Below are 27,026 nucleotides of genomic sequence, written 5' to 3' on the forward strand. Positions count from 1 at the left end.
AATATTCCATTGTGTGTGCTTTTGTGTGTATGTGTGTATTTATATATGTGTATATATATATATATATATATATTTATACCACATCTTCTTTATCCATTTGTCTGTCGGTGGACACTTGGATTGCTTCCATATCTTGGCTACTGAAAATAGTGTTGCTATGAACATTAGGGTGCATGTATCTTTTCGAATTAGTGTTTTCACTTTTTCTGGATATATACCCAGGAGTGGAATTGCTGGATTGTATGGTAGTTCTATTTTTAGTTTTTTGAGGAACCTCCATACTGTTTTCTGTAGTGGCTGCACCAATTTACATTCCCACCAACAGTGTACAGGGTTCTTTTTTCTCTACATCCTCACCAACACTTGTTTTTTGTAGACTTTTTGGTGGTAGCCATTCTGATGGGTGTGAGGTAATATCTCACTGTGCTTTGACTTGCATTTCTCTAATATTAGAAATGTTGAGCATCTTTTCATGTGCCTGTTGGCCATCTGTATATCTTCTTTGGAAAAATGTCTATTCAAGTCTTCTGCCCATTTTTTAACTGGATTGTTTGTTTTTTTGATATTGAGTTGTATGAGCTGTTTGTATATTTTGGATATTAATCCCTTGTCAGTTGCATCATTTGCATATATTTTCTCCCATTCTGTAGGCTGTCTTTTTGTTTTATCATTGCTTTCCTTTGCATGCAAAAACTTTTAAGTTTAATTAGGTCCCATTTGTTTATTTTTGCTTTTATTTCTTTTGCCTTAGGGGACAAATCCAAAAAAATATTGCTGTGATTTATGTCAAAGAGTGTTCTGCCTATGTTATCTTCTTTATGGTATCATGTTCTACATTTAGGTCTTTAATCAATTTTGAGTTTATTTTTGTATGTGGTGTGAGGAAATGTTGTAATCTCATTCTTTTACATGTAGCTGTCCAGTTTCCCCAGCACTACTTATTAAAGTGACTATCTTTTCTCCATTGTATATTCTTGCTTCCTTTCTCATAGATTAATTGACCACAGGTGTTTGGGTTTATTTCTGGGCTCACTATTCTGTTCCATTGATCTATGTATCTGTTTTTGTGCCAGTACCATGCTGTTTTGATTACTGTAGCTTTGTAGTATAGTCTGAAATCTGGGAAGGTGACACCTCCAGCTTTATTCTTTTTATCTCAATATTGCTTTGGCAATTCTGGGTCTTTTGTGGTTCCATATAAATTTTAGGGTTATTTGTTTTAGTTCTGTGAAAAAGGTCATGGGTATTTTCATAGGGACTGCATTAAATCTGTAGATAGCTCTGGGTAGCATGGCCATTTTAACAATATTAATTATTCCAATACAATAGCATGGGAGATCTTTCCACTTCTTTGTATCATCTTCAGTTTCCTACATCAGTATTTTATAGTTTGCAGAGTATAGGTCTTTTATCTTCTTGGTTAAGTTTATTCCTAGGTATTTTATTCTTTTTGATGTGATTCTAAATGGGATTTTTCTTTTTTACTTTCTTTTTCTGATAGTTCATTATTAATGACTGAGGGTTTAAATGATACTAATAAAGGAGCGGGTGCTGATGTTCATGAAGGTTTGGTCTATATCAGAATGGCCTCAAATTCCTTCTTTCCTGCATTATTTCCTTCTCTTCCTAGATTTCCTCAGAGAACCAGGGATTCATCACACTGTCAAATTGTCTACAGCCCACACTGGGTCAGTGGAAAGAACAGCCCTAATTTTCCAGACAGCAATTATTCTTATCTTTCCCTTGTGCCCTGATATTCAGGTTCCAGAGCCTAGAACTGAGCCCAGTCTCATAACCCTAACCAAGGTCATTTTGGAAATGTAGTCTGTGCTTTTTTTCCTCCATTAAGACTCCTCTGTTCTTGAACTTGCTCAACAGAGTATAAAACAGACAAAATGGGTAGAGGCAGTTTTTATTACTCTAATCTCCTTAATGAGATCTATGGTGAGTTAAACCCATTCATGGTCCTTATTGATATGGAAGTGTATGTGAATGTTCCTTTGCACAATTATGAACTTATTATTATATTCCTGTCTGTGCATAAGTCTTTAATTTGGAATATTATATTCCTGTCTGTGCATAAGTCTTTAATTTGGAAAAACCCTTTACCTCTTATATTAACTTTGTCCATACTCTGAAGAAGGGGTTTTGAGAAGCAGCAGAGCCTATATTTGAGAGTTTCTTGGGAGTAATTTTAAAAAGGATGCTTTCAGACTAGATTGTGTCCTGAAGAAAGCACCCAAGGTACTTAAATCATGTCTCTGAGGGGTGGCTGAAAAAGTTGGTCATTTTTATCAGAGAGGAGAGGAAACACAGGCAGATGAGTTGCAGGTTTCAAGTGCCTAAGGAACTTTTGTGGAAAAAGGATCTCATCTGCTGTGGGACTCCTACAGGCAGACCTAGGACCAGTGGTGCAAGTTAAGGAGGATGAATGCTGACCGTGAGTTGGAATCTGACCATTTGAACTGCCTCAGAGAGAGTGAGACCCCCGCCTCTGGAGGACTTTAAGTGGATGCTCTTTGACTCCTTGGCAGAGCAGTTGGTTATGGGAGGGGACCCAACGTCCAGCTTAGACAGTCGTCCTATGACTTTTCAGTCCTCAGGTTTGGAGAGTCAGGTTTGGCATTTGATAGGAAGTGATACGTCTCTTTTGTCTTATTGGTTTCCATGGTAGAGCCTATAAGAATTTTTAAACTGTTTCCAAAGTATCTTCCCAGAAGCTGTTTCTGAATTGTGCATCCTTTCTCTTGCAGGAGAAAATGCAGAAGTTTCCATGGACGTTTCCCTGGCTTACCGAGATGATATGTTTGCTGAGTGGACTGAAATGGCCCATGAGAGAGTGCCCCGGAAACTCAAATGTACCTTCACCTCCCCCAAGGTAGGGTACCTTGAAGTCTCAGTTGATGGGATTTTTTATTTGGTTTCCAGGTATGTGGGAACGTTTGCTCAGACACATTTCTTGTTCCTAAGCATGCATGACCCCTAAAGGTTAGTAGTCACCATCCTTTGTCCTAGAAGAGGGCAATGTAGATATTTCATGTCCCTGCAAAGGAGGAAAGAACAGAAGAAGGAATGTCTGTTTGAAGTGATTTAGTTGTTTCTCTGAAATACCTCCATAAAAATAAATTCTTGGTTCTTTGGATATTAACAAAAAGTGTTTGAAGATCATTGCTAAGTTAATTTTAGATGTACAGATCTGTTCATATTGGTTCAATGCATGTGTCTGCTTCTCTGTTTCATCGGCATCTCCGTTGCCAAGTCAGTGTGCAGGTGTGAAGACTAACAATCCCAGAGAACAAACACCACAGACAAAAAGAGGACCTGAGGGAGAAATCTAGTTTCCTTTGAGACCTCTCAGTTCTCTTACATACTTTTAGGACTCTCCCTTCTTTGGTTCTTCCAGGAAGACTCATTTAACCACCAAGGGGAGGAAAGCCACTATCCTTCACTGAGAGTAGGGAGACACTTTCTCTTGGACAAAGGCCTTAGATTCTCCAGGAAGTAAAATACAGGCATGGACTCAGTGACCCTCAGAGGATAGTGGGATTTGTCTGTATAAGGACCAAATCAGAATTAGTGAGGGGCCCTTTTCCAGTGCCACATGCTGCCCTCACACATGCCTCCCCAAGATTCTGTCCCCCTCCCCACTCACCACCCCCTTCCCCCCCTTGAAAGTCTCTGTGAAGTTGAAATGGAGCTTAGTTACCGTTACTCATGGCTACTCACATTCCTCAAGAATGTTGACAAGGAGTACCACCTGCTAGGTGATCTCTGATGTCCCTTCACAGACATAAATAGTCTTGTTTTCTTTGCATGAAATGCACGAGAGGCCAAACTGCACTGAAGCACATTCCTGATTATGTCATTTGTCACTTGATATCTTCTGATATCTATCTGAAGGATTTGGGCTACTTTGTAGTACTCGCTCTGTTGACTGATTTAGTTCCTCTCTTCTCCTAACATTGGCCTTTCCTAACTTCACTTTTGCCTATAACTGGAAAATTGCAGTTCCCTGTGGAATGGTAAGAATGGCAGGTTGAAGCCTCTGAGGACCATGCCCCTGCCCTGTCCGTCCTGCCCCGAAGAGGAGTAAGATGGGGCCGGGCAGGTTCATGAACATTAGTTAAAGGCCTGGATTTGGAGCAAAACATACTTGGCTTCACTTCCAGGCTGTTTCACTTACTGACTGCATGACCTCAGGCAAGCTTGCTTCAACTGTCCAAGCTTCAGTTTCTCCTTTGCAAAATGGGATAATAATATTTGCCCTGGGAAGTTTTATAAGGACGAGATGAGATAATGAACCTTATCACTTAAAATCAAGGCTGGGACATGTTTCACCAGTTGGGCCAACAGGACAAAAGGTATAAATTAAAGCTTTCATGGGCAAACCATGCACCCTATACGTAAGCATCTTTTGGGGCACCTGGTGTTTGTTAATTCTCCCTCCCCAGGTTCCCTATACAAGAGCTATGGAAAGTGTGGTCTAAGGACTAACAGCGTCAGCATCACCTGGTAGCTTGTAGGAAATGCAGGTTCCCAGGGCACACCCCAAACCCATGAATCAAAATCTCAGCATGTAGGACCAAGGAATCTGTGTTTTAACAGGATTTCAATTCCTTCTCTTAAGCTTGATAAAGTTTGAAAGTCACTTCAGTAGACCCTTTGCTGAATGGTCAAATATAGGGTTCCCCCCACCCAAAAGCCATCTGGAATTGTTTTGGGTAGGCCTTTGGGGGCAATCTATAGGTAAAAATGAATGGTCAAGAGAAATTGGAGGTAGCAGGAGAGAGATATGTAATATTTCTAGACCTTTGTATGCAATAGAGGAAATTAATTAAAAGTTGACCTCATCATTCAGAGGTAAGACTGGTTGGCTGTCTAAGCTAAAGGATATAAAGCTTTTGGATATGGAATATCAACCTCAGAAAAGGGAAAAGTCATTTCTCACCTTACGTATACACTTAGAGGGCACTGAGAAGCAGAGTTGGGGGAGGCCATTAAGAAGACTGCAACTGCTTCTTAATGACAGTTGCTTAATTATCTTTAGGATGTGTTGATCCCTTTCAAGAAAGATATTAAACCTTGAAAAGTGTGAAGGAAATGAATCATCAAATCTATGCTTTTTGATTGCAGTGAAATTTAGACTTGAGTTTGAAGATTAAATGAGAAATTGCTTTAAAGCTTTTTAGTCCCTGGTGGATTGTGAAGTTAAAAAAAAAGTCAAGTTGCCACCTGCTGTAATTTGTCCTAATTAGCCAGGCTTATGCTGGATTTGGGGGAGGGTGGAGGGACGTGGGGGAAAGGAAAAGGAGGGGGGAAGAGAGAGAAGGAAATCTTTCTTCGTAAATGTGCTAAATACTGGCAGAGGCAGAACCACAGTGAATAAGGAAAAGTCCCCAGCAGGATACAGTGACTTTGTCTCTGAGACAGGTAGGCCAGGCCAGGATCCCAGAACCCTGTGTGTCTCTCTCATTTGTTGGACTTAGGTAAATTTATCTCATGTGATGGTGTTACCCTCTCTGTAGAGACAGGGAAGTGGAGGACACATAAAGACCCATGACGGGGCATTAGAAGGAACCCCAGAGATCATATAATTAAACCTTCTTGCTTTACTTAGGAAGAAAGTGAGGCCAAATGAGGTGGATGACCTTCCCCAGGTACCCAGCAAGGGGTGAGGTCAGGACAAGAATTTCAGCCTCCTGGCTTGAAGTTCAGTGCCCTCCTTATCAATGCTTCCCTTCAGGTATGTCTGAGGCAAAACAGCATTCCTTTCTTCCTGCTGCACTCACGAGTCCTCCTCTGCATCAGAGCTGGAGGCTGGACTTGGGAGACCCACGTCCTCAACCCAATTCTGCCATGACTTTTGGACCTTGGGTGAGCCCCATAATCAAGTCAGTGGCATTAGACGAAATAAGTTTTGTTTCCTTCAAACTCTCAGTTTCTATAAATAAGACCCTGACTGGAAACACATCAGAAAACCCACCTCTTGCTGTTACCATAGCAGGTAATCAGCCTCCTGAGTGCAGCTTCATCTGAGCCTGAATTAGAGCCTGTACTATATTTTCAGTAGTTCTGCAGAGTCCTAATAATAGCCTTGATTTGTAAGTATAAGAGAAAGGAGCAGAGGGGAGAGGAAGACAGATCTATACAGGAAAACTCATCCAACCCGAAGCTGGGGTTTGGAAAAGAAGGATCCTTTCTACAGAAGAATTTTTAAAATCTTATATGCCGTGTCTAATCAACTGGTAGTTCTGATAAGAGCCCCTTAGACCTTAGAGGATGAAAAATTATCATGATTGATTAGTGATGCCTGCCATGAATGGGAAAGGGAAAAATGGAAGTGCATAAGCAAGATATTTGCCTACTCTACCTCTACTTATGTCATGTGTGTCTTCCATTCCTGTACAAAGGTCTGTTTATTGCACTCTAAGCTCTGACTGTCCAGTAAAGAGCCCTCCCGCCCCATCCCCTGCCCCAAGATCACAGAAGAAACAGATTCCTTGGTATCTTCCTTTTGATTTCTCCACTGGACTTTTTACTCTGAAGATTTACAAAAAATTTTGGAGGCCCTGAGAATTCAGGCTTAGGAACACCAAATCAGTCCCCCATCACTTCATCAGGAGGTAACAAGCAAACATTGAAGCTGGCATACAAACCCAGCAGTGAAGACAAGACACTCATTTGCTTTATCAGGGAAGAGTCCTCGGTTGCTGAAGCTCCTGCCTATACATGTCCATACTTACCCGCTTCCCCCACCCCTCAGCTGGGACACATAGCCGTGTGTCCTGTGAAGGTAGAGCAGAATTTAGTTTTCAAAAGCAAGTTGTACTACTTGCCAACCTCCCACTTCCATGTGCTGGCTGGCATCTCTTAAATTGCTTGGCAGGAAGTCCAATAGGCTTTTCTAGAAACTGAGTTAAATTTTTGTTTATTTAATTTCTGCTCCCTCTGCCATCTTGTCTCTTGGGCAGTTAGAAAGCTTTAGAGGCAGAGAATTGCCGGTGGTCATCTCTAGCAAGCTAATCGCATTGTTTCCTTTCATCCCCCTATGTCTTCCCCAAATTCCAAAGGCTCCTTGGGTAGCTTCTTTTTTTTTTTTTTTTTTTTTTTTTTTGGTCAAATCAATAAAAAGTAGATATTTTCAGCTTCTTGTAGCTTCTCCTGCAGGCCAAAACCATGTAAATAAGTAGTCATCATCCAAGAAAGTGATGAACATTAGCAAGGGCTTCCTCCTGGACATTTGAGTTGACTGTTCCACAGAGCCTTAGAGGTCTCCGATGGTATGCTGCAAATAAAATTGTAGCCCTGGTAGACCAGGTTAGTCTGACGTGAGGCTCTAATGAGGACTGAAGAGCTGAGAAAGGTGTCGAAATAGAAGAAATTTCTGCTTGTTACCTAAATTTCTGGTTCTATCTCGAATGTGGCTGGGTTTTATTTTTATCTTTTTATAAATTTATTTATTTCTTTTTGGTTGTGTTGGGTCTTCGTGGCTGTGTGCGGGCTTTCTCCAGTTGCAGCGAGTGGGGGCTACTCTTCATTGTGAGCAGCTTGTAGATGCCATGCCTCCAGTGTACCCCATTATCTGTACCTCTGAGGTATACCTTTAAGCATTAGCTTTTTAGAATTGGTGATATGAGGCAAAGGCAAGACAATTCAGACATAGTCTATTGGAAATAGTGACCATGCCTCAAACCTTCCACTCTTCTTCCAGACCGCAGAACATGAGGGCCGTTACTATGAATGTGACGTCCTTCCTTTCATGGAAATTGGGTCTGTGGCTCATAAGTATTACCTTCTAAACATCCGGCTGCCTGTGAATGAGAAGAAGAAAATCAATGTTGGGATTGGAGAGATTAAGGATATCCGGCTGGTGGTAAGTGAATCTGATTGATCCAGGCAGCCTGTCACATCAGAGCACTGGCTAAGAACACTGGTTGTGAGCATGTGTATTGGAAAGACGCTCCATCTCAATCTTGAATTTTCCATGTCTCAACTGTTTCATTAAGAAGTAAGAAGAATAACAAACCCATGGAAATGGAAAGTAATGCAATTATTGTGTCCATTTAAGATTTTATTATGATGGTCATGATTATATAGTGAATAACACCAAGATAAAAGTAATTTTTTTTTTTTTACATGTTTCACCTTACAAGCACAAATGTTAAAGGGAGCAGTCGTGATTTAGGTCCTTTCCATTTTATCTCTTTAGTAGGGGAAAATAAAGAATGTGCAGCATGGCTTTTTATATCTAATTTAGGTTTTTATACATCTAAAAAACAAACACATATTTACTCTAGAAAATTAGAAGCACAGGGGCTTCCCTGGTGGCGCAGTGGTTGAGGGTCCGCCTGCCGATGCAGGGGACATGGGTTCGTGCCCCGGTCTGGGAAGATCCCACGTGCCACGGAGCGGCTGGGCCCGTGAGCCATGGCCGCTGAGCCTGCGCGTCCGGAGCCTGTGCTCCGCAACGGGACAGGCCACAGCAGTGAAAGGCCTGCGTACCGCAAAAAGCAAAACAAAAAAAACAAAACAAAACAAAAAAATTAGAAGCACAAATAAGCACAGAGTAGAACATAAACGTTACCTGTAACATCCTGCCATCTAGAGAAATAACTACTTTGAGGTTATGCTGTATCTCCTCAATTTTTTTCTCTGTGTATATAATCCTTCCCTTACAAAAAAAAGGCCATCATACTCAACTGACTCTTTCATTCCTTGCTTTTTAAAATTAATTGTATGTATCTTTCCATGGAAGAAATTTTGAGAATATTTAAAATGTCTTAATTTGGGATTATTCTACATGAAACCCAGAATTTCAGTGTTTCTGTATCTTCATTAGCAAATACTAAAAGCACTTTGATACAGTGGTTTTCAAGAGTTTCTTCACTGTGAAATATGGTGGCTGGTGCCTATGTATATACCAACTTTCATGGGCATACTGTGTCAGTAGGCACCCACAAAATCTTTTTCATTTCTTGAAGAGAGAATGTGTTTATATGCAACTCCTGTGGCAATGACATCCATTCCACCCCTTTCTCTCCACTAAAGGAAGGATATTGTAACACAAGTAAGGTATAATGAAATTTTATGGGAATAACCTGAAAGCCATTCTAACAAATTTAAAAAAAGTTGTTATCATTAACAATACTGTATTAATAGAAACAAATCACATTACAACCGTATTCCAACTGTTGGCACAATGTAGGCACTCAATATTTGTCTAATGAGTGTATTAACCAGACACCCACATATTACTGAATGCCCACATATTATTAAAAACGTGATGGAAAATATTTGTGTTGAGATCTGGGATTGATTCACCAATGAATGACAAGGGTATGTGTAAAGTTACGTATGTATTCAAGATGTTGATAATATAATACATTTCTCTGAGTTCATAAAGAGTTTGTGACCAAAAAAAAAATTAATGGTATATTGTGAATACAGTATAAATATACTTTGTAGTACTGCTTAGCATTCCACAGTACGGATTTACCTTAACACGTTTTACCAATGCCAACATTTTGGGCATCTAAGATAGCTCCAATTTTTCAATGAAAACCTTATAGACAAATCTTTGATCATGTTCTTAATCGTTCCCTTAGGATAGAGTGAGTCTATCTTTATGCCTTTTGATTTATATTTCTACAGTGCCTGAGGAGGGGCCCAGGCGGGTAGGATGAGGACAGTACATGCTGTGACTGTTAGCGCTCATTGATCTTGAAAGTTCAGCAAAAACGATCTCCATTTACCTCTCCCCAGAATGCATCTGCTGGTAGAAAATAACACTAAGATATATTGACCTTCAAAATTATGATTGGTCTCTATCTAGGGAATTCACCAAAATGGAGGCTTCACCAAGGTGTGGTTTGCCATGAAGACCTTCCTTACACCCAGCATCTTCATCATTATGGTGTGGTATTGGAGAAGGATCACCATGATGTCTCGACCCCCCGTGCTTCTGGAAAAGTAAGAGCTGATTTTGGAGCACCCTTAAGGAACGCTGGCATCCTGTGATTTGCCTGCCATGGACCTGGTTTTGCTGGGGGCTTAGTTCAAGTGGTCAGTGTGTTATCAATACTTGGGCTGGTGATTTGACCGCAAATCAGCCTGGACTTCTTTTTCTCCTTCAGCTTTCATGTGCAAATTATTATTAAATCCTAGGGGTTCTGCTGCTCTCATATTCCCAGCTCTCTGTTGTATCTTTGCTCTTCATTCCCATGTTCTGCATCAGATACTTCTCTCTATTACAGTGGACGAACTGCCTTGCTGCTAACTGATCCCAACCCCTCTCACTGCCAGACGGATGATGTTTCTGTAGACATAGCCCCTTTCTCTCCCACATTATTGACATTTTCCTTTCTGCTGGATTATTCCCATTAATACACAGACATACTCTGCCTTCTCCCATTCTTAGTCAAAACTCTTTGTACTTCCCCCTGAAGCCACCACACCAATTTTCTGCTCCTTTTTTGCAGCAAAACTCCTCAAAAATCTTGTCTATATATCTTCTCCTCCTGCTTTTTCTTGAGCTCCTTCAACCCCTTATTAAAATTGCTCAACAGAATCACCAGTGACCTCCACATTCCAAATCCAATGCTCATTTCTCAGTCCTCGCTTTTCTTGACCTGTCATTAGCATTTGGCATAACTGATCACTCCCTTTTTCTTCATAGAGCCTCCTCCACATTCTCATTGTTATTCTCCTTTGCTGACCACTCAGTCTCCATGGCTGTTTCCATCGATTTTTCCGACCTCTTCAACTTTGGACTCGGTCTTTGGACGTCTTCTTTTTCTTAGCTACACTGCTTTCCCTGGGTGATCTCATTTAGTTTTGTGGTCTTAAAAAATCATCTGCACTCTGATGACTCTACATTTACATGGTCAACCTCAGCTTCTCCCAAATCTAGACCCAAATATTCTACCTGTTTACTTAACATCTTCACTACACAGAAATGTTACACATACGAAGAACACTTGTTTTCCTCTCACTTCAAACTTGCTCCTCTTCGGGGCCTCCTGGTCTTAGGAATTGGCAACTCTATCCTTTCAGCTGCTCAGAAGCAGCTGAGCAGACGTGTAGGAGGCATCCTTTACTTCTCTTTCTTCACACGCCTCTTCCAACACACCAGGAAATCTCACCATTTCCATTCCTGCCACCCTAATCTAACTCACCATGATTTCTCATTTCTCACCTAGATTATAGGAAATAGCCTCTTATTTGCTATAAGATGCTCCTCTTGTTTCCATCATTTTCCTTCCTGAAACCTATTCATACAGCAGCCAGACTGTTCCCTTTTAAGTAGAAATTGGATGACGTCAGTGCTCTGCTCAAAGCTCTCTATTGGCTTTTCATTTCCTTTGCTCTGGCCTATAAACCCTCGATGATCCCAGCTCTTCACCACCTCTAAATTTTATCTCCTATTCTCTGCACCACCTACCATCCACCTTGATGGTTCTCAGACGTGCCCAGCATGCGCTCACCTTAGAGCCTTTGTGCTTGCTATTCTCTTCATCTGAAGTGCTCTTTCCCAGGTATCATTGTGGCTCAATGCCTCATTTCCTTCAGGACCTGATATAATTTCTGTCTTAAAGGCTTTTTCCCATCTACCTTATTTAAATTGCACCCGATCTCTCGCCATTCTCCTACCTTGCTTTATTATACTTCTTCATAATACTCATTCTCTATTTATTTATTATCATTCCTCCCATACCCCTCCACTCACCCCATCTGAATACAAGCATCACTAGAGCAGAATTCTTGCCTACTTTGTTTACTACTATATCCCCAGCATTTAGAATAGTGACTGGAACATAGTAGGAGCTCAATAAATATAAATTTGTTGAATGAATGAATGGAATGATGTCACTCCATTGCTTAACCTTCTTATTGGATCCTCAGTCCTTTCAAGATAATTTTCAAATTCTCTAATGAGGTATGCAAGTTTCTTTACCAGCTCAGCCTTTTTTATTTCTCTGGTATCATGTCCTGTCATTTCCTGATATGTGCCACATACAGAACCCCAAATGCTTCAGGCTGTTCCAGACTCCCGTGCCTCCCTCCGGGCTCTTCCCTCTGCTTGGAATGCCCTTCCACCTCCCTAATCTTGACTCACAACTCAGTTCAATTTCTGTCTCTATCAAAGTGAGAAGTCCTGGTAGCAGCCTGTGCACACTTCTGTCACATTACTTATCACACTTTGTCTGGCTCAGCCACTGAATATACCTCCTTGAAGGAGAGAACTGGTGCTATTCATTTAGGTATGTATGTCCCTAACAAAATGCCTGGTACATGATTTGTGCTTAATAAACATATCATGGGTATGAATGAAAGTGGGAATAAGTCAGTAACAAAATGAATGATATTTTGATAGAGAAGTGGAAATAATAGGAGAAAGGCAAAATAAAAATGAAACAAGCAGCTAAAATAATTTGTCTTTCATATGGTTTGGAGTCATGTATTATTGAAACAAATATGCTTGTATACTTTATAGTTGCTGAGGATATCATAATAATGAGTGTTCTTAACGATCAGGTTCATGATAACCTGAATAGGTAAGAGCAGATAATTATATTCAGTGAGGTCTGTTTAAGAAGGCAAGGGAGGGTGAAAACACTGTAGGAAGCTCTTGATCTGAGGTGGCACCGAGATAAAGTTCAGAGCATTCAGAAGGTTAGGTTCAGTTACTGTGTAGAAAGATTAATGTAACACTCCTTCATTCTGCAGTGGTGCCAGTGAAAGAAGACATTCAGCATCTCCGTGTAAAGACTCATTATGAGAGCAAAGAAACTGATCCTATGGCTTCAGTCCCAATATGTAACATCTCAGTTCCCAAAACTGGGTTTTGATTTTTAAATCAAAAATGTTTTGCCTCCCAGATGAATAAAGTAGTTTTCCTGATATTGTCTCACCATCAGAGTCATCTTTGCCCTTGGGATTTCCATGACTTTTATCAATATCCCAGTGGAATGGTTTTCCATTGGGTTTGACTGGACCTGGATGCTGTTGTTTGGCGATATCCGACAGGGCATCTTCTATGCAATGCTTCTCTCCTTCTGGATCATCTTCTGTGGTGAGCACATGATGGTAAGAGCGCCCTGGGGAAGAGGCAGTGGGTGAGGCAGAATAAACTAGTGGTTACAGGAGTAGTGAGCTCAAGAGCCCTGGAGTCAGACTCGTGGTTCAGGTTCCTGCGTTACCACTTATAAACTAGCGGGCAAGTGACTTGACCACTCTGAATCTCAGGTTCCTCAACTATAAAATGGGTTTTAAAGGCTAATGTATAGGTTTTCCGTGAGGTTTAAATGAGATAACATAGATAAGTATTTAGCAGAAAGTAAACGCACAGACATTCATGATTATCACTCTTTCTTGTCCTTTGGCTTCAGCTCTGCTTGTCCCTAGGACCGAGGTAACCGCCAGAGAATGTGGGCCGTGCTCTTTCCAGCCGGCACTTTGTCCAGGTGGCCTAGTAACCCCTATTACCCTGAAATACTGACCTCCCTGGTCTCAGTTTGCACAGACACCAAATCATATTTCAAGAGGGATTGAAGATACCGTGGATAAAAATAAGAATGGTGCAGTCATCACGTTGTGGCTAGGAGGATAGGCCAGCTGGAGCTTGGTCCTTGTGTCAGGCACATGGGCCTCACAGTAGAGCGGACTGTTTTTAAATTCCTTTATGGTTGGATCATTGCTTCTGAAGCCTCGCAGCCCTTCCACAAGAGCAGTGAGCGGAGAGAGAGGCTTTTCCTTACAGCTGGGGTGGGCATGAGGGGTCCTTCAGCCCTCGGCAGCAGGGATGGGAGTTGAGGGGACTCAGGTGCAGCAGCAGGACAGCCAGTCTGGGTGGATTGCCTAGCCTGGATGCTACGACATGTCTTTTACCTTTCCCTGTTTTCTCACTTTACATTCCTTCATTTTCTGTCTCTTAACATCTTTGTATGTCTATCAAGAGGAATCATTCTTCTTTTTAATGAAGATAGACTTTATTTCTATTTTCCTAACCATAAGAGACCTCTTACACTTGACGTATTTTAATGCATTTAAGTCTTTATTTTGTCCTCTGGGAACTACTCCACCTGAAAAAACACAAGTGATAAGTCACATAGGAATTTAATTCTGAACGAGTTATTTTGTGGATCACAGAACTTCCACTATCTAAGGTATGTAGGGGAGCAAAATTCGCCACTCAAAACCAAAATATCTCTTTGACTGTGAATTATTTCTAACTGAAACAATCAAGGTTCAAAAGACTCAGGAAGAAACTTGGACCTTCCCCCTAACTGCCTAAAAGAATTTCAGTAGAGGCCCTGTTGCCTGAATAGAGCTATCACCAGAGACATCTGCAAGAATATGGGCTGGGTGTGGTGGGGAAAACTCTAGGCAGGGCCTCGAAAATCAGTTTACTCCATCTCATTGCGTCTGCAGGGCCCAGCAAACATTTATTTACCAAACATTTGCTTTTCCATCTCCATGTGAATTGCCTTCCTTCCCTTTGAAGTCCCAAACCACTACCCCCAACAGCCTCTTTTGTCTTTAGCTGAAGATGGTATTTAAGAGGTGAGGGTCAGCGGTCTGGTGATTAGGTCAAGGTCTTTATAAAAGCTAAGCAAAGGGTGGATCTATTTTTTAGATAATTTATGGAAGATGTCAAGAAAGAGTTGATAAGGCTCTATGATGTAATTTTTTTTAGAAAAACAAAAAGCTATGTACAACTTAGAGAAATATTTTCCATTTGTGAACACTATGTTTCTTATCTGTATCATGAAGGAATTATGGAATGGGTGCATTTTTCTCTAAGTAAATTTTCCACCCATTTGTCGCTATCAAAAAAAAAAGGGAGGTGAGGGTTTTGGCCATTTGGGCAAGTTACTCAGTTTTCCTGGGACTATCCTATGTTATTAAACTTTTGTTTGATTTTCACCTTGTTAATCTGTCTCATGTCAGACCAGCCAGAAGAACCTAGAAGGGTAAAGGAAAATATCTTCCTCCCTGACAGGTACAAGGCGTTTCTTTGTGTTCCCTCCTGTGGCATCCTGTCCTTATGAGAACAGGATGAGAGCCCTTATGGATGGGCTCGTATGCTGGTCTAGCACGATGCTTGATACACAACAGGTGGCCAGCAAGGATTGTTGGATGACTGAGTCACCTATAGAATAGCTTTGCTCTCCCACATCTTTATCTCATTTTTCAACTTGGTTTTCCTCAGGATCAGCATGAACGGAATCACATAGCAGGGTATTGGAAGCAAGTCGGACCAATTGCTGTGGGCTCTTTCTGCCTCTTCATATTTGACATGTGTGAGAGGTGAGCAGGGGGATCGTGGCACTCTGGGCTGAAATGCATGTCACCAGGTCCACTCCCAGCTCTTTTGAAAAGGAGAGGGGGTGGTCGGGAACCTGTAGGATGAAAGCACTGGACATGGTCACATCCTCAGATAAGCACTGGGATTAAATCAGAGACAGAGCTCTTTATAGATACAAAATATTTGAGCTGATTGTGTTCTTCAAACTCCGTTTCTCTTTTAAGTCCTCCGTGACTTAGTCTAAATATGGTCTCCGCCCCTCTGGCTGAAAAGCTGAGAGTATGTAAGGAGGAAAGTTCCCCTTTGCCTCTGTATTAATTGTTTCTTGCCTTTCCATCTTGTTTCTCTTTGTAGAGGGGTACAACTCACGAATCCCTTCTACAGTATCTGGACTACAGATGTTGGAACAGAGCTGGCTGTATCCTTTCTTGATGGGCTCAGGGTATTATTTCGTCCCATAGCCGCCTGGTCCCCAAGATCATTTTCTAAGTCCCGCTGATGCTCTCCATATGTGCTCAGCCAGGGCTTTGATCTTCAGACCAATGATAACAGCACAATTAAGGCAAATAATGAGGAGAATTAATGCTTGCTTTCAAGCCTGGGTGACAGCAGGCCAAATGAGGAGGTAGCAGCACATCCCCACGGCAGAAGAATCAGAGTAGCTGGTCTTACTGCTGCCTGTCTAAATGATCTATTATACACTTGTTTACTGCAGACTGAAGCATGACTAGCTTTTCCCTGGAGCCACGGAGGCTCATCTCTGGGCCCCTGTGGGAGAGCCTGTTTCTGAAGTCGTCTGTGTGTAAGGCTTCTTACAGTGACTTTGGTGTGCTGGCATCCCATGCTGCTGCCATTCATTTCCAAGACCAAGTGGAGATAAGGCTAAGGGGATTAGTTCCAGAGGAGTCGCCCAGGCTTCTGGTTGGTTGGCATAAAGTGTCTGAGTCATCTTTATGAAGCAGAGGCGACAGTCTTAGCTTATCCCTTTTAGGATGCTGGATTTAAATATTTTATCTTCCTCAACAATATGTTAAGTGCTTCAGGAGAAAAAGACTGTCCTCTGGAGAGGGGGCTTGAGTTGTATTCTTTCTTGATAGATAATATCTTGTCATGTGCTGGTGAATATGCTTTGTTTGGTCATGATCAATAGTATCATTGCTTTAAAGACGAGAGAGTTGAGCTCCCCCTTTCTGCTCCACACTCCCTCAAATGTGAGCTGCACAACACCAAGAATATTTATGTTGAGTCTGCCTCAACCCCTTCATTCTATAGATGTGATAGAGGTCTAAGGAGGCAAATAAATTGTCAAGTCTTGCAGCAAACAACCCTTTTCATCTAAGGGTACCACTGATTTTAGGAAAGAAAGAGAAACTGCATTAAATATATTATTTAATGAAACATAAATGCTGAGTTCACACTTGTTAAAATTTTTTAAAATATGCAACTTGGCATGGAGCTGGAGTGGAAAAAAGTTAGCGTCTGGTCACCTGCCTCCCAAGCCAGCTGACTCTACCCCAAACCTGGTTGGTTCTCAGATTAAGCTTTGAAGATCGGCCTCAGAGTATATTGCTCCCACCCTCAGCTCCCACTTTGGCCATGAGTTCTTCTGCTCCCCGTTCCATTTGACAAGACTTTTCTCGTGGTGAGAGAAGATCGCGACAAAACTTCATCCCTGGTTTTACTTGAAGACCTGCAGTCTCAGGCCCAGTATCCCTTGTAGCAGCAGCTGCTGCTATTGCACCCAACCCCACTCCATCCCCTTCAGATTCCAGGGTATCCCAATCTCCTTATAAAAATCCAGGGACGGGCTTCCCTGGTGGCACGGTGGTTGAGAGTCCACCTGCCGATGCAGGGAACACGGTTTCGTGGCCCGGTCCGGGAAGATCCCACATGCCGCGGAGCGGCTGGGCCCGTGAGCCATGGCCGCTGGGCCTGTGCTCCGCAACGGGAGAGGCCACAGCAGTGAGAGGCCCGCGTACAGCAAAAAAAAAAAAAAAAGAAAAAAAAAGATTTTTATCCTCCCGAGAATTGCCTAAATATTTGGAGACAAAGAGTGTCGCCCACAGAGATGGGGAGAGAAGTACTGAGTCCTTGGCGATGAGCTGGCCATTTCCTTGACCGGACGCCATCAGATGGCCTTCATCATTGTGGCTGGCATCTGCCTCTGCCTCTACTTCCTGTTTCTGTGCTTCATGGTCTTTCAGGTGTTTCGGAACATCAGCGGGAAGCAGTCCAGCCTGTCGGCCATGAGCAAAGTCCGGCGGCTGCACTATGAGGTGAGCACATCTCTGGGCTCATTCAGGAACTACTTGTTGTGAACACACACACACACACACACACACACACACACACACACACACCCCACTACACCTGGAGATGTAGGGGAGATGGAAGCTTTTATTTCAAATACACAGTGAGAGATTCTCATGTAATGTAGAACCTCTAGGCAAAATAAGAGGCTAAATCCTACTCTGAGAGGCATCTAGCTTTCTGGCTTATCTAGATCTTGGAGTTTTCTGTGGTATAAATGTATTTCTATCCCCAATAAGGAGTAAACTTGTTCAGCAGGTTCTTGAGCTTTGGAATGGAATGTGGGTGTGTGCTGGATAGGAGACCTGACTGTGGTAGAATTGGAAGTTGGCTTGGAGTGAGGCTCTATTTAAAGTTCTCTTGCTGAAAATCAGCCTTGAGAGTGGGGTTCAGCCCAGGTGATCTGATTTCCAGACTTCAGTTAACCAACTTTCCCCTAAAATATCCAGCAGGTGCTCGCTCTGTTTATAGATCATGTCCCTATTCAAGAGAAACACACGACAGCCTCACATCTCTAATGCAGGCAACACATTCTTAATTTTTCAAGGATCCCTTAGGCTCATGCCTAAGTGGCTGTCCTTGGAGACATGGGCCTAATTCCTCTGTGCAAAGAGAAACAGAAACTGCAGAACCACAGGGTTTTTATATGCAGTGGAAATAAGAGCCCCTGAATAAGAGATGTCTCTCCCTGAAACACAGGTTCCCTCAAATCCTCTCAGGAAAGCAGGGGCACTTTCAGAAGCTTTGCCTGTGTCTAGAGCTGGAGTGACACATGAGAAAATTCAACCAAATCCACTTCATGCTGATTAATATGCACATTTCTCTTTGTTCACTGGAGCAGAGTTTTATTACAACCGCAGAAAACTTGGATTTGGTAACTTTGAACCCTTGCAGAGAAGCAAAACTAGCTTAGCAGGGAAATTAGCAGCCTCATGACGTGCTGTGAATATAATTTCCCAGGCTCTGGTATCACTGTTTCATGACAGATAAGAACGTTGGAAATATTGGGCCCAGTACATTTTCCAGCCATATTCACCTCTGCAGGAGAAATGTTACTTTGTGAAATTATTTTACTCTTACTCCTAGGGATTTGGTTTTACAGATTTCTTTAAAATTAGCTTTTGATAGATTTATATATTGAGAAAAGGATTGGTGGTAGCTGGTAGAATGTTAAACTGCTGTTTCTCTCTTTCCTAATAGGGGCTAATTTTCAGGTTCAAGTTCCTCATGCTTATCACCTTGGCTTGTGCTGCCATGACTGTCATCTTCTTCATCGTTAGTCAGGTAAGTTGACCCTGAGAGGTCAGGATGAGAATGTCCTGAAAAGGTGCCTCTGCTTTGCACAGAAAATTCTATAGAGCTGGAATTTAGGAGCAGTGAAAGGAGCAGAGAGACTGTTATGCGGGGCAGCTGATCAAACCATTGCTTTCAGGCTGCTCTAATCTGGGACTGTTATCACCTGGCCAGAGGTAGACTGAATTTTTCTTTCAGTACACCCTCGTAGGAGGAAAAAGTTGCTAATTAAATTAAAAGCCTGCAGCTAGACTGAAGGGCACTTGTTTCATTTACTTAAGAGAATAACTTTTCAAGCCCCGTAGCAGATCACCAACAAGCAAGTATTCATTTGATTTGATCCTTATCTAGCATTAACATAGATCCTTTTACAGTCCATCAGCCATTCTTTGGAACAATTATATTGCCACTTAAACATGAAATGTAATTCAAAATTCCCCTTGATAGAGCTTTATCTTTCTTCTGGTTATTTCTAAAGCTCAACATTTTGCTCTACTTGAAAATCTCAATAATGGTAATGATAATGATTTTTAAATATTGGTAACTTGCTTTGGAAAGTGGAAAGTACTGTTTAAATCATACATATTACGTACCTATCATACTTTTGAGCTTCACAAAAATCTGATGGGTAAGTAGGATAGGAATTGCTATGCCAGTTTGCTAGAATATGAAGTCTAATGGCCTCAGAGACATTTCTCATTTATGCTGTTTTCCAACTGGGTGGGACTATGGATGGATTACTGAACACTTCTTATCCATAAAATGGATATAATAATAGAACCACCTGAAGAAGGCGGCTGTAAGGATCATATGAAGTAATGCTTGCAGAGTGATTTGCAGAGGGCCTGGCAAGCTGTGAGCGTGGGTAGCTGCGCTCTTCTGAATAGCAGCAGGGTGAGTGCTGTACCAGAGGACATACAGCGAGTTAGGCACCAGAATCCAGTCTTTTGATTTTCTTTGCCAGCTGCTCTGTCATCCCTATATTTGATTAAAAGTGAGAATGTTAGTAGTGCAAATAGAGCCTTAGGACAAGACTTGCCCCATTTTGCTAGCAAGCTTCCTTTTAGGAGAGGGGCTCCTAAGCTTTTTTGTGTCCTGGACCCCTTAGGTGACCTTAGGTGAAGGCCATGGCCTTCCAAACATCCAAAGGCCTCTTCTTTGAATGTTTTTAAATGAACAAAATACTTTGGATTTCAAAGGGAATCATACAGATACATAGATAGATAGATAGGCGATGTATATTTGCAGTTATACATATTACAGAGATTTCAGATATATAAGTGTAATCGATATGAAAATATGGTTTCTATTGGTGACGGAATTACAGGTATTGCTAATATTATGGGGATTTGTTTCTTACATTCATAATTGAAAGAAATGGTAACTTTCAGTTAGAGACTGAAAAGATGTAATTTTATAAAAATTTTATAAAATTTTTTATAAAAAATATTTTTTATAAAAAATTTTATACCATTTTAATTTTATAAAAATAAAGACGTAAAGAAAATAAAGACATAATTTTTTGCCGCTCTAGTTCATGGACCCCTTGAATTCTATCCAAGGATACCCAAGGGTACCTCTAATCCCTAGAGCCCTGTTGGCTACACCCACTGAGCAGTGTTAGTGCTGCTGCTGAAGGCTGATGTGAATAGAAAAAAATACAACAAATATACATACACATCTTCAGAGGTTCTGTGCACCACCTCTGCTTTGACCTATAACAGTGCTGTGTTTGTATCAGACTGTTTATAAAGCCTTGGAAACTTCACCCTCCACTCCAAATGCAGTAAAAATATTTCAGATTCTGAATGAGTTTTTTATTCAACCAGCTGAGGCTCAAACAAGGGTGTCTGAGACCAGACTTATCCCTTGGCTGATTCCCTCATGTGCCCAAAATGCTTTTCAGTCCTCAAGTCCCTCAGTAATGCACTGTGACACTTAACACAACCAGTTCTGCAAGGCTGCGAGAGCAGGACACACTCCTTGGAGAAACAGAACCTCGAGGAAGATGGGCTGAGGAATAAAAGGTAATACCAAGATACGTTCTCAGGGAGGCAGAAAGAAAGGACCCCTTTGCTCCTAACACATGCTTCTGCTACTTTAGAAAGCTGAAGTCATTGCCCCATGGCCCCATCCCATCCCACGTACTCTCTTGTTTCTGCAGAGCGTCTCTGCCATCTGAAGGCAAGAGGGATTTGGGGCTGATCTTTAAGCTGGCTACATGTTGCCCAAATTTAATCTGGTACATGTTTCATTAGTACACCTTTCTGAAGCAAAGGAGGCCAACCTTCCAAGTCGCAGAGTTTGTGGCTTTTCTTCGGAGAAAAAGATTCATATTCTGCTGCCCAGTATTTTCTAACACGGCTGCAGCCTGTGGCTGCATTTTTATATTTGCTGCGACAGTTGGCCTGGAGTGGATTTCAACTCTAAGGGGGTAGCGATGAGGTCTTTTGGATTCCATTAGCTCTTTACAGTCCTCCTGCTGGGTTATTTTTTTTTTAAGGTTTATTTATAGATATCTAAGACGTTTTCAGGCATAACTCTCAGTGTCCCAGGTACTGTATTAATACAATCATCAGAGGATTTATTTTTTAATGTCATTTTGGAATGTCTCAGCAATGAGCTCACCTGAAAGAAAACCTATTGGGTAACTTTCTGAAATAGATCCCAGCCTTAGGTAAAAGAAATGTATTAAAACTCCCATTATACTCTCAGGCTTGCTGGGAGAGCTTGCATTTAAGCCTCATGAAATATAATGCGAAGGGATCTCTCCAGGATATTGAAGCTCTGAGGCCAGGAATGAAAGGCCGACGGAAGCTGTGGAATGCAGTGACCTTGCGGCTTTGTAGTTGGGTACTGAGGTGCAGTCTTTTAATGCCTGCCATTTAAATGGCCTCAGTCATAGCAACCAAGTGATGGCACGTCACAGTCTGGTATTTTAGCCCCTTCCCTCTGGAAAAGAAAGAAGCATTCCATTTAGGGATGGCAGGCAGTAGGGAACAGAAGTGCAATGCAGGAAAGATGGTCACTGACCTTCACTAAGGGGATTCCAGGTGCCTGACATTTAGGTCGAGCCACGTGCAGCAAACTCCCAGAGAGCCTTCCCCAGTTCTTTTTTTGTATGTGATCACTTCATTCTGTTACTTACAGAGGAAATGTTTCCAGTAAGAGAGCCTGTGTCTGGGATTTGGAAATCTCGTTGTAAAGTGGAATGTTGGTTGTCAAGACTACTGGGTGTAAAGGGATTTGACCTTCACTTGGCTACAGGGGTATAATTGGGTGGTTTCACACAAAAGTAAATTGTTCAAATGTGAAATCAGGAAAAACGGGGACTTTTAGAATTAAGACTTCAGGCAGAGGGGAGATTCTTTTCTTTTTTTCTGTTTTTTTGGTTGGGGCTACCTGATTTTTCTCTCTGGAAGTTTAAAGGGGGTGACTGTCACCTCTTTGCCTTGCCATTAATAAGATTTTGGATTTACAAGGCCTGCTCTGTTGAGGCTGCTTATTGTGGTACATATTGGTGGGAATGTACTCGGAGCTCAGGATGTCTCAGGCATGAGTAATTGAGAGAGAAGAGGGGAAAGCACAATGGGGTCTCCAAACAGTAGAGTGACATTATGTATACAGTCCGTTTATGCAAATTCAACTCCTTGCCCTCAGCAGGAAGTAATGCATTTAGAGATTACAAATCAAATAGTATGGGTAATTCTGCAACTGCATTTTAAACAAGTGCAGGTGTCCCAAAGCAAGCATGGGATGGGGGCTTGAATCTACTGTTTCCTCAGCCAGTCCTGGTTCCAATGCATCCCTCATGGTATAAGCATCTCATTTCAGTGCTTCTACTGTAAAACTGTATTTTGCATATATATATCTAGTTTGTTATATACCAAACATTACTACATCTGGGATACATAGTTCATATAATTACAGATTTGAATATAAAAACCTGTGTATGTATATGTGTGTGTATATATATACACACACATACTGTATAAATATTGTGCTCAATTAAGTGAATTTCAAAGGAAATTTGACCTAATAGTTGCCTCTTCGTCTCTCTAACTAAGAGACTCATCCTATTTCAGATAATATTCCTACTCTTGTGTTGTATAATGGTTAAGAACACCCACCTTTCTGGTGGGTTAGAGCCACAACTTTCTGACTGAGCAATCCTGGGCAAGATACTCTGTGTCACAGTTTACCACCAGTTGAGTGGAGATATTACCTGCCTAGCTCATAGAATTGTTATTAAGACTGAATGATATCTTCCACGTACAGTTCTTAGTATAGTGCCTGACACATCATTAGCACTGAATAAACGTTAACTATCATTATCCTTGTTATTATTTCTACAAGTCTTAGCTTTGTTAATATCTACGTTGATGATTTGTTTTAAGTGATAATAAAGGAATATAGTAGAGAGCACTATTTAAATGATTTGACCTATTGACTACTCATTAGGTCATTGACTACTCCTTTTACTTTTAAGTGTAATTATTATGGTTTACTATGGACTGCAATATTTTTTTATTTCTTAGATATTTCCTAAAAGTGACTCTTTCTGTACACCCTTTCTACCTCCCTGTATTTGTGCTGGCATTCTTGCACTCATCCCTGTGCTTTTGCCCGTATTGATTCAACAAATATCTGTCTGTAGCGCGCCATTGTGTACCAGGCATGCAGGGAGGTGTTTCCATAGATGGATCAGTTATGCCAGTCCCAGCGAGAATCAATTTCAGCAAAGTTGTCAATACTGAGTATTCCCAGCTTATATTATGGGAAGCAGGCTCTCCTGCAGGCCCTTCCCCTAGCTGAGGGGCCCACTGCCTTAACAGAGTAGAAGAAAGTAAGAACTGCTTTACTCCACATTACCTTTAGCTCTCCCAGCCTCATTTCCCCTCCTTGATCACATGAAGAAGAGTTCCCTTTGTTATGAGAGCAGGTACATGGATTTCCAAAAACTATCTTAAGGCTACTTCTCCCCTTCCGTTATATGCATTAAAAATCATCTTAAGTATGCTCTAAGTATTGTAATTTTTATAAAGTTAGGATATTCTGTACTTAAAAGTAAGAAGAGTGACATTTGGAGATGTTTCTAAGAAGCAGTCCTAAATAGCTTGAATGCTGGTACATTTTTCTAAAATCATCGATGGTTATGAAATCCTTCTTTGCCATAAAAACTTTCCTGAGCATGTCATATAAAGTGAATTATTTCCCAAAGTAAATAAGAGTTAGTGGTGGTGGTTTGTTTATGAATCACAAAAATGAAAATTATGTATTAACAAGGCCAAACTAAAACTGGCAAGTCTATAATCCATTAACCTGGTTAACTGACACTCTAGGTCTTTCAGAAGGAAATACCTGTCCTTATAGCTTTATTCTGCCTGGGGCCCCTGTGGGTCATGGGTTATACAGAGGGTACCAAATGAATATAGACCCACTGCCTCATAAACAGGAGGTGAAATCAACCTGCTTGTTTAAGTCATGAACATTTAGAGGTAGCTTGCCATCTTACACTTTAGCTCCTAGAAGGAGGGGCTCCTAGATATGGTTTATATAACCCAGCCTCATCACAAGAACATCAGTCCAATTCTTTCTTTTACTCCCATTTAAGATTTCCTGGAGCAAGCAGAAGTGGTCAAAATCATTTCATTGATCTCAGAGCTGGCACAAATTATTAGTTCCTCTGCTCAGCAGTTTTCTTGACAGTTCTTAGTGCAATCCATATGTCATCAGCCCTTAAAACAATTACCAAGTCATTAACATAGAGAAAACCAGCCCCAAGACATTCTTGCCAAATTGTAAAGCATATGAAAGCTTCGTAATTACCTTCGTGAGTGACTTACATAGGGTGACATTATAAAATAAGATTGTTTGAGTGTTTGCTGTATGCCAGGAAATTTCTAGAAATATTTTTACTTAATTCTCCTTAGTAACCCTGCAAGTTTTTGTTTTGCACTTCAGAAAACTGAAGTTTAGAGTCTTAATCCTACTTCTCTTACATTAGACAGAAAGTGAGTGGTAGAGCCTGGACTTGAATCCAGGTCTCTGACTTCAAGCCTGTGTCCTTCTGCTTCTCCATACTGCCCCACTCAGGAAAACTACTCACTCCGAGGACCCATTTGTTTATTTAACCAACCCTGTGGTATATCAGGTGCTGAAGATACAGCAGAAAACAAACCAGAACTGGTCTCTGCCTGCAGCGAGTTTACATCCAGCTGGGAAGACAGGTAGCAGAGGAGGAACTATAATTGTAGATGAGCGTTAAGACTCAAATGCCGTTTCATTAAATTAGGGATAATTATGTGCTGCTGTTTTAGGAAGAGACACTACCCAGGTGATGCTGATGCAGCCAAGATGAGAACCACTGACTTTGTGCCTGACACATAGTAAACCCTCAGTTAACCTTAAATTCATACTAGTATGATTCAGATTAAAAGATGGAATCTTACATGGCCCTTCACTTTCAGATATATGGAAGAGACTTGGTGTTTGTGTTAGTTGGTTCCTATGTTGGAGTTGTTTCTTCTTGGTTCCAATTGAATGTCACTCCTTTATCCTGTAGGTGACTGAAGGCCATTGGAAGTGGGGCGGCGTCACGGTCCAAGTGAACAGTGCCTTTTTTACAGGCATCTATGGCATGTGGAACCTGTATGTCTTTGCTTTGATGTTCTTGTATGCACCATCCCATAAGAACTATGGGGAAGACCAGTCTAATGGTGAGTTCCAGCCTCTTTGGCATAGCTTTAATCAGGATAAGTAGGCTTCTGTCTCTACAAGACTTAGATAGCAAAGGCTCTGGGTTCCCCAGTCGAATGTTCCCTCCAGGTGTGAATGAACACCTCCAGGGACTCTGGGGCCATAAGACAAAATGCCAGCATAGGGCAGATATTTCTATTAAGTCCTCATTTAAAAAAATCTTTAAAATACATTGGGAATATTGCATTCTAGTCTACAATATCTCCCAGTCTTAGTACAAAAATTAAATTTACTTTCCTCAATTTTTTGAACAAAATTGACTGTTGGAAAGTGTGCTACATTTATTCTTCTAGTTTGAGAACCACAATCTGAGATATCGGGTGGATGGGGACTGAGCCCTGAGTGGAAGTGGAGCTAGCTTCGTTTTTCTTCTGCTCATTTTCCTGCAAACCTGTTGACACATCCAAACTGGTAGCTATTCTCCTGTCCCCATAGCCTCCCTCCCCTTAAGTGCTAGTATGTGCTGTCTTTGGTGCTGCTGCAAGGAGCCTTGGAGAACTTAGTCAGTCCAGTCATTTTATACATGAGGAAACTGAGACCCAGAGAAGGGAGAGGCTTGCCTGGGGTTTCTCTACCAGCCATGGCAGAGGGAAATGAACATTACTGCCTGGGCCAGTGCTGTTAACATGGAAGAGGTGACCTGGTAAACAACACGTCTGAGAGCTCCTTTTTCTTTGCATACTTAGGCCTACATTGTCTGGCTCCACCCTTATTCTTTCTTCCCGTTTTCATGCCTGCTTCACCCTGGCCACGTGCCTTCTAGTCCCCAAACAAAAGATGCTTTTTGTCAAATCAGAGCCAGTGCCCTTCACTCTGCCCTGAAGCAGAGATCAGGGCTTTAAGGTCTGCATGTCTGCGTGGCACCAAGGGTTGGCCTTGCTCATAGGAAGTGCTCAGCAAGTGTCTGCTGAGTTGATGGTTTCATATCCCCCCTCCATCTGGGCCTGATAAAACCCTCCTCGTCTTTTGGGTCCATTCAAAATGTTTCCTCCTCCTTCAAACCCACTCCTGATCACCCCAGTTGGAGTCTGGCAAGTTACGTTCAGTAGAATATTGTTGCCATGGGATGTTGGTAGGCTTTAGTAGTCAAATGAGTTTGAGAATCATTGGGTTTTTAATCAGCATTAATATGATTTTACTGCAAGATATCTTAATGCCTTTAGCACATTAATTTGTACTATGTCTTCTAAAATGGGTGGGGGTAACAGCACTTCCAAATTATTATTTTTAAAAATTATTTATTTATTTATTTGGCTGCGCTGGGTCTTAATTGCGGTGCACGGATCTGTAGTTGTGGTATACGGGATCTTTAGTTGTGGCATGCGGGGTCTAGTTCCCTGACCAGGGATCAAACCCG

At 41.5% G+C, this 27,026-nt stretch overlaps 1 protein-coding gene across 1 annotated transcript in view; it reads left to right on the forward strand.

Annotated features, from left to right (window-relative positions):
• WLS (Wnt ligand secretion mediator) overlaps positions 1-27,026 on the forward strand; it is a 106,579-nt gene that overhangs the window by 62,737 nt on the left and 16,816 nt on the right. The window contains exons 3-11 of the mRNA XM_082864776.1: positions 2,754-2,878; positions 7,712-7,873; positions 9,833-9,969; positions 12,918-13,086; positions 15,212-15,309; positions 15,662-15,725; positions 17,440-17,583; positions 18,818-18,901; positions 25,476-25,629. Of these exons, the coding sequence (XP_082720902.1) occupies positions 2,754-2,878; positions 7,712-7,873; positions 9,833-9,969; positions 12,918-13,086; positions 15,212-15,309; positions 15,662-15,725; positions 17,440-17,583; positions 18,818-18,901; positions 25,476-25,629 (1,137 nt within the window). The remainder of the gene's footprint in view (positions 1-2,753; positions 2,879-7,711; positions 7,874-9,832; positions 9,970-12,917; positions 13,087-15,211; positions 15,310-15,661; positions 15,726-17,439; positions 17,584-18,817; positions 18,902-25,475; positions 25,630-27,026) is intronic.

This window comes from Leucopleurus acutus (assembly GCF_964270905.1).
Source record: "Leucopleurus acutus genome assembly, chromosome: 2".
In the NCBI taxonomy this organism is placed as follows: domain Eukaryota; kingdom Metazoa; phylum Chordata; class Mammalia; order Artiodactyla; family Delphinidae; genus Leucopleurus; species Leucopleurus acutus.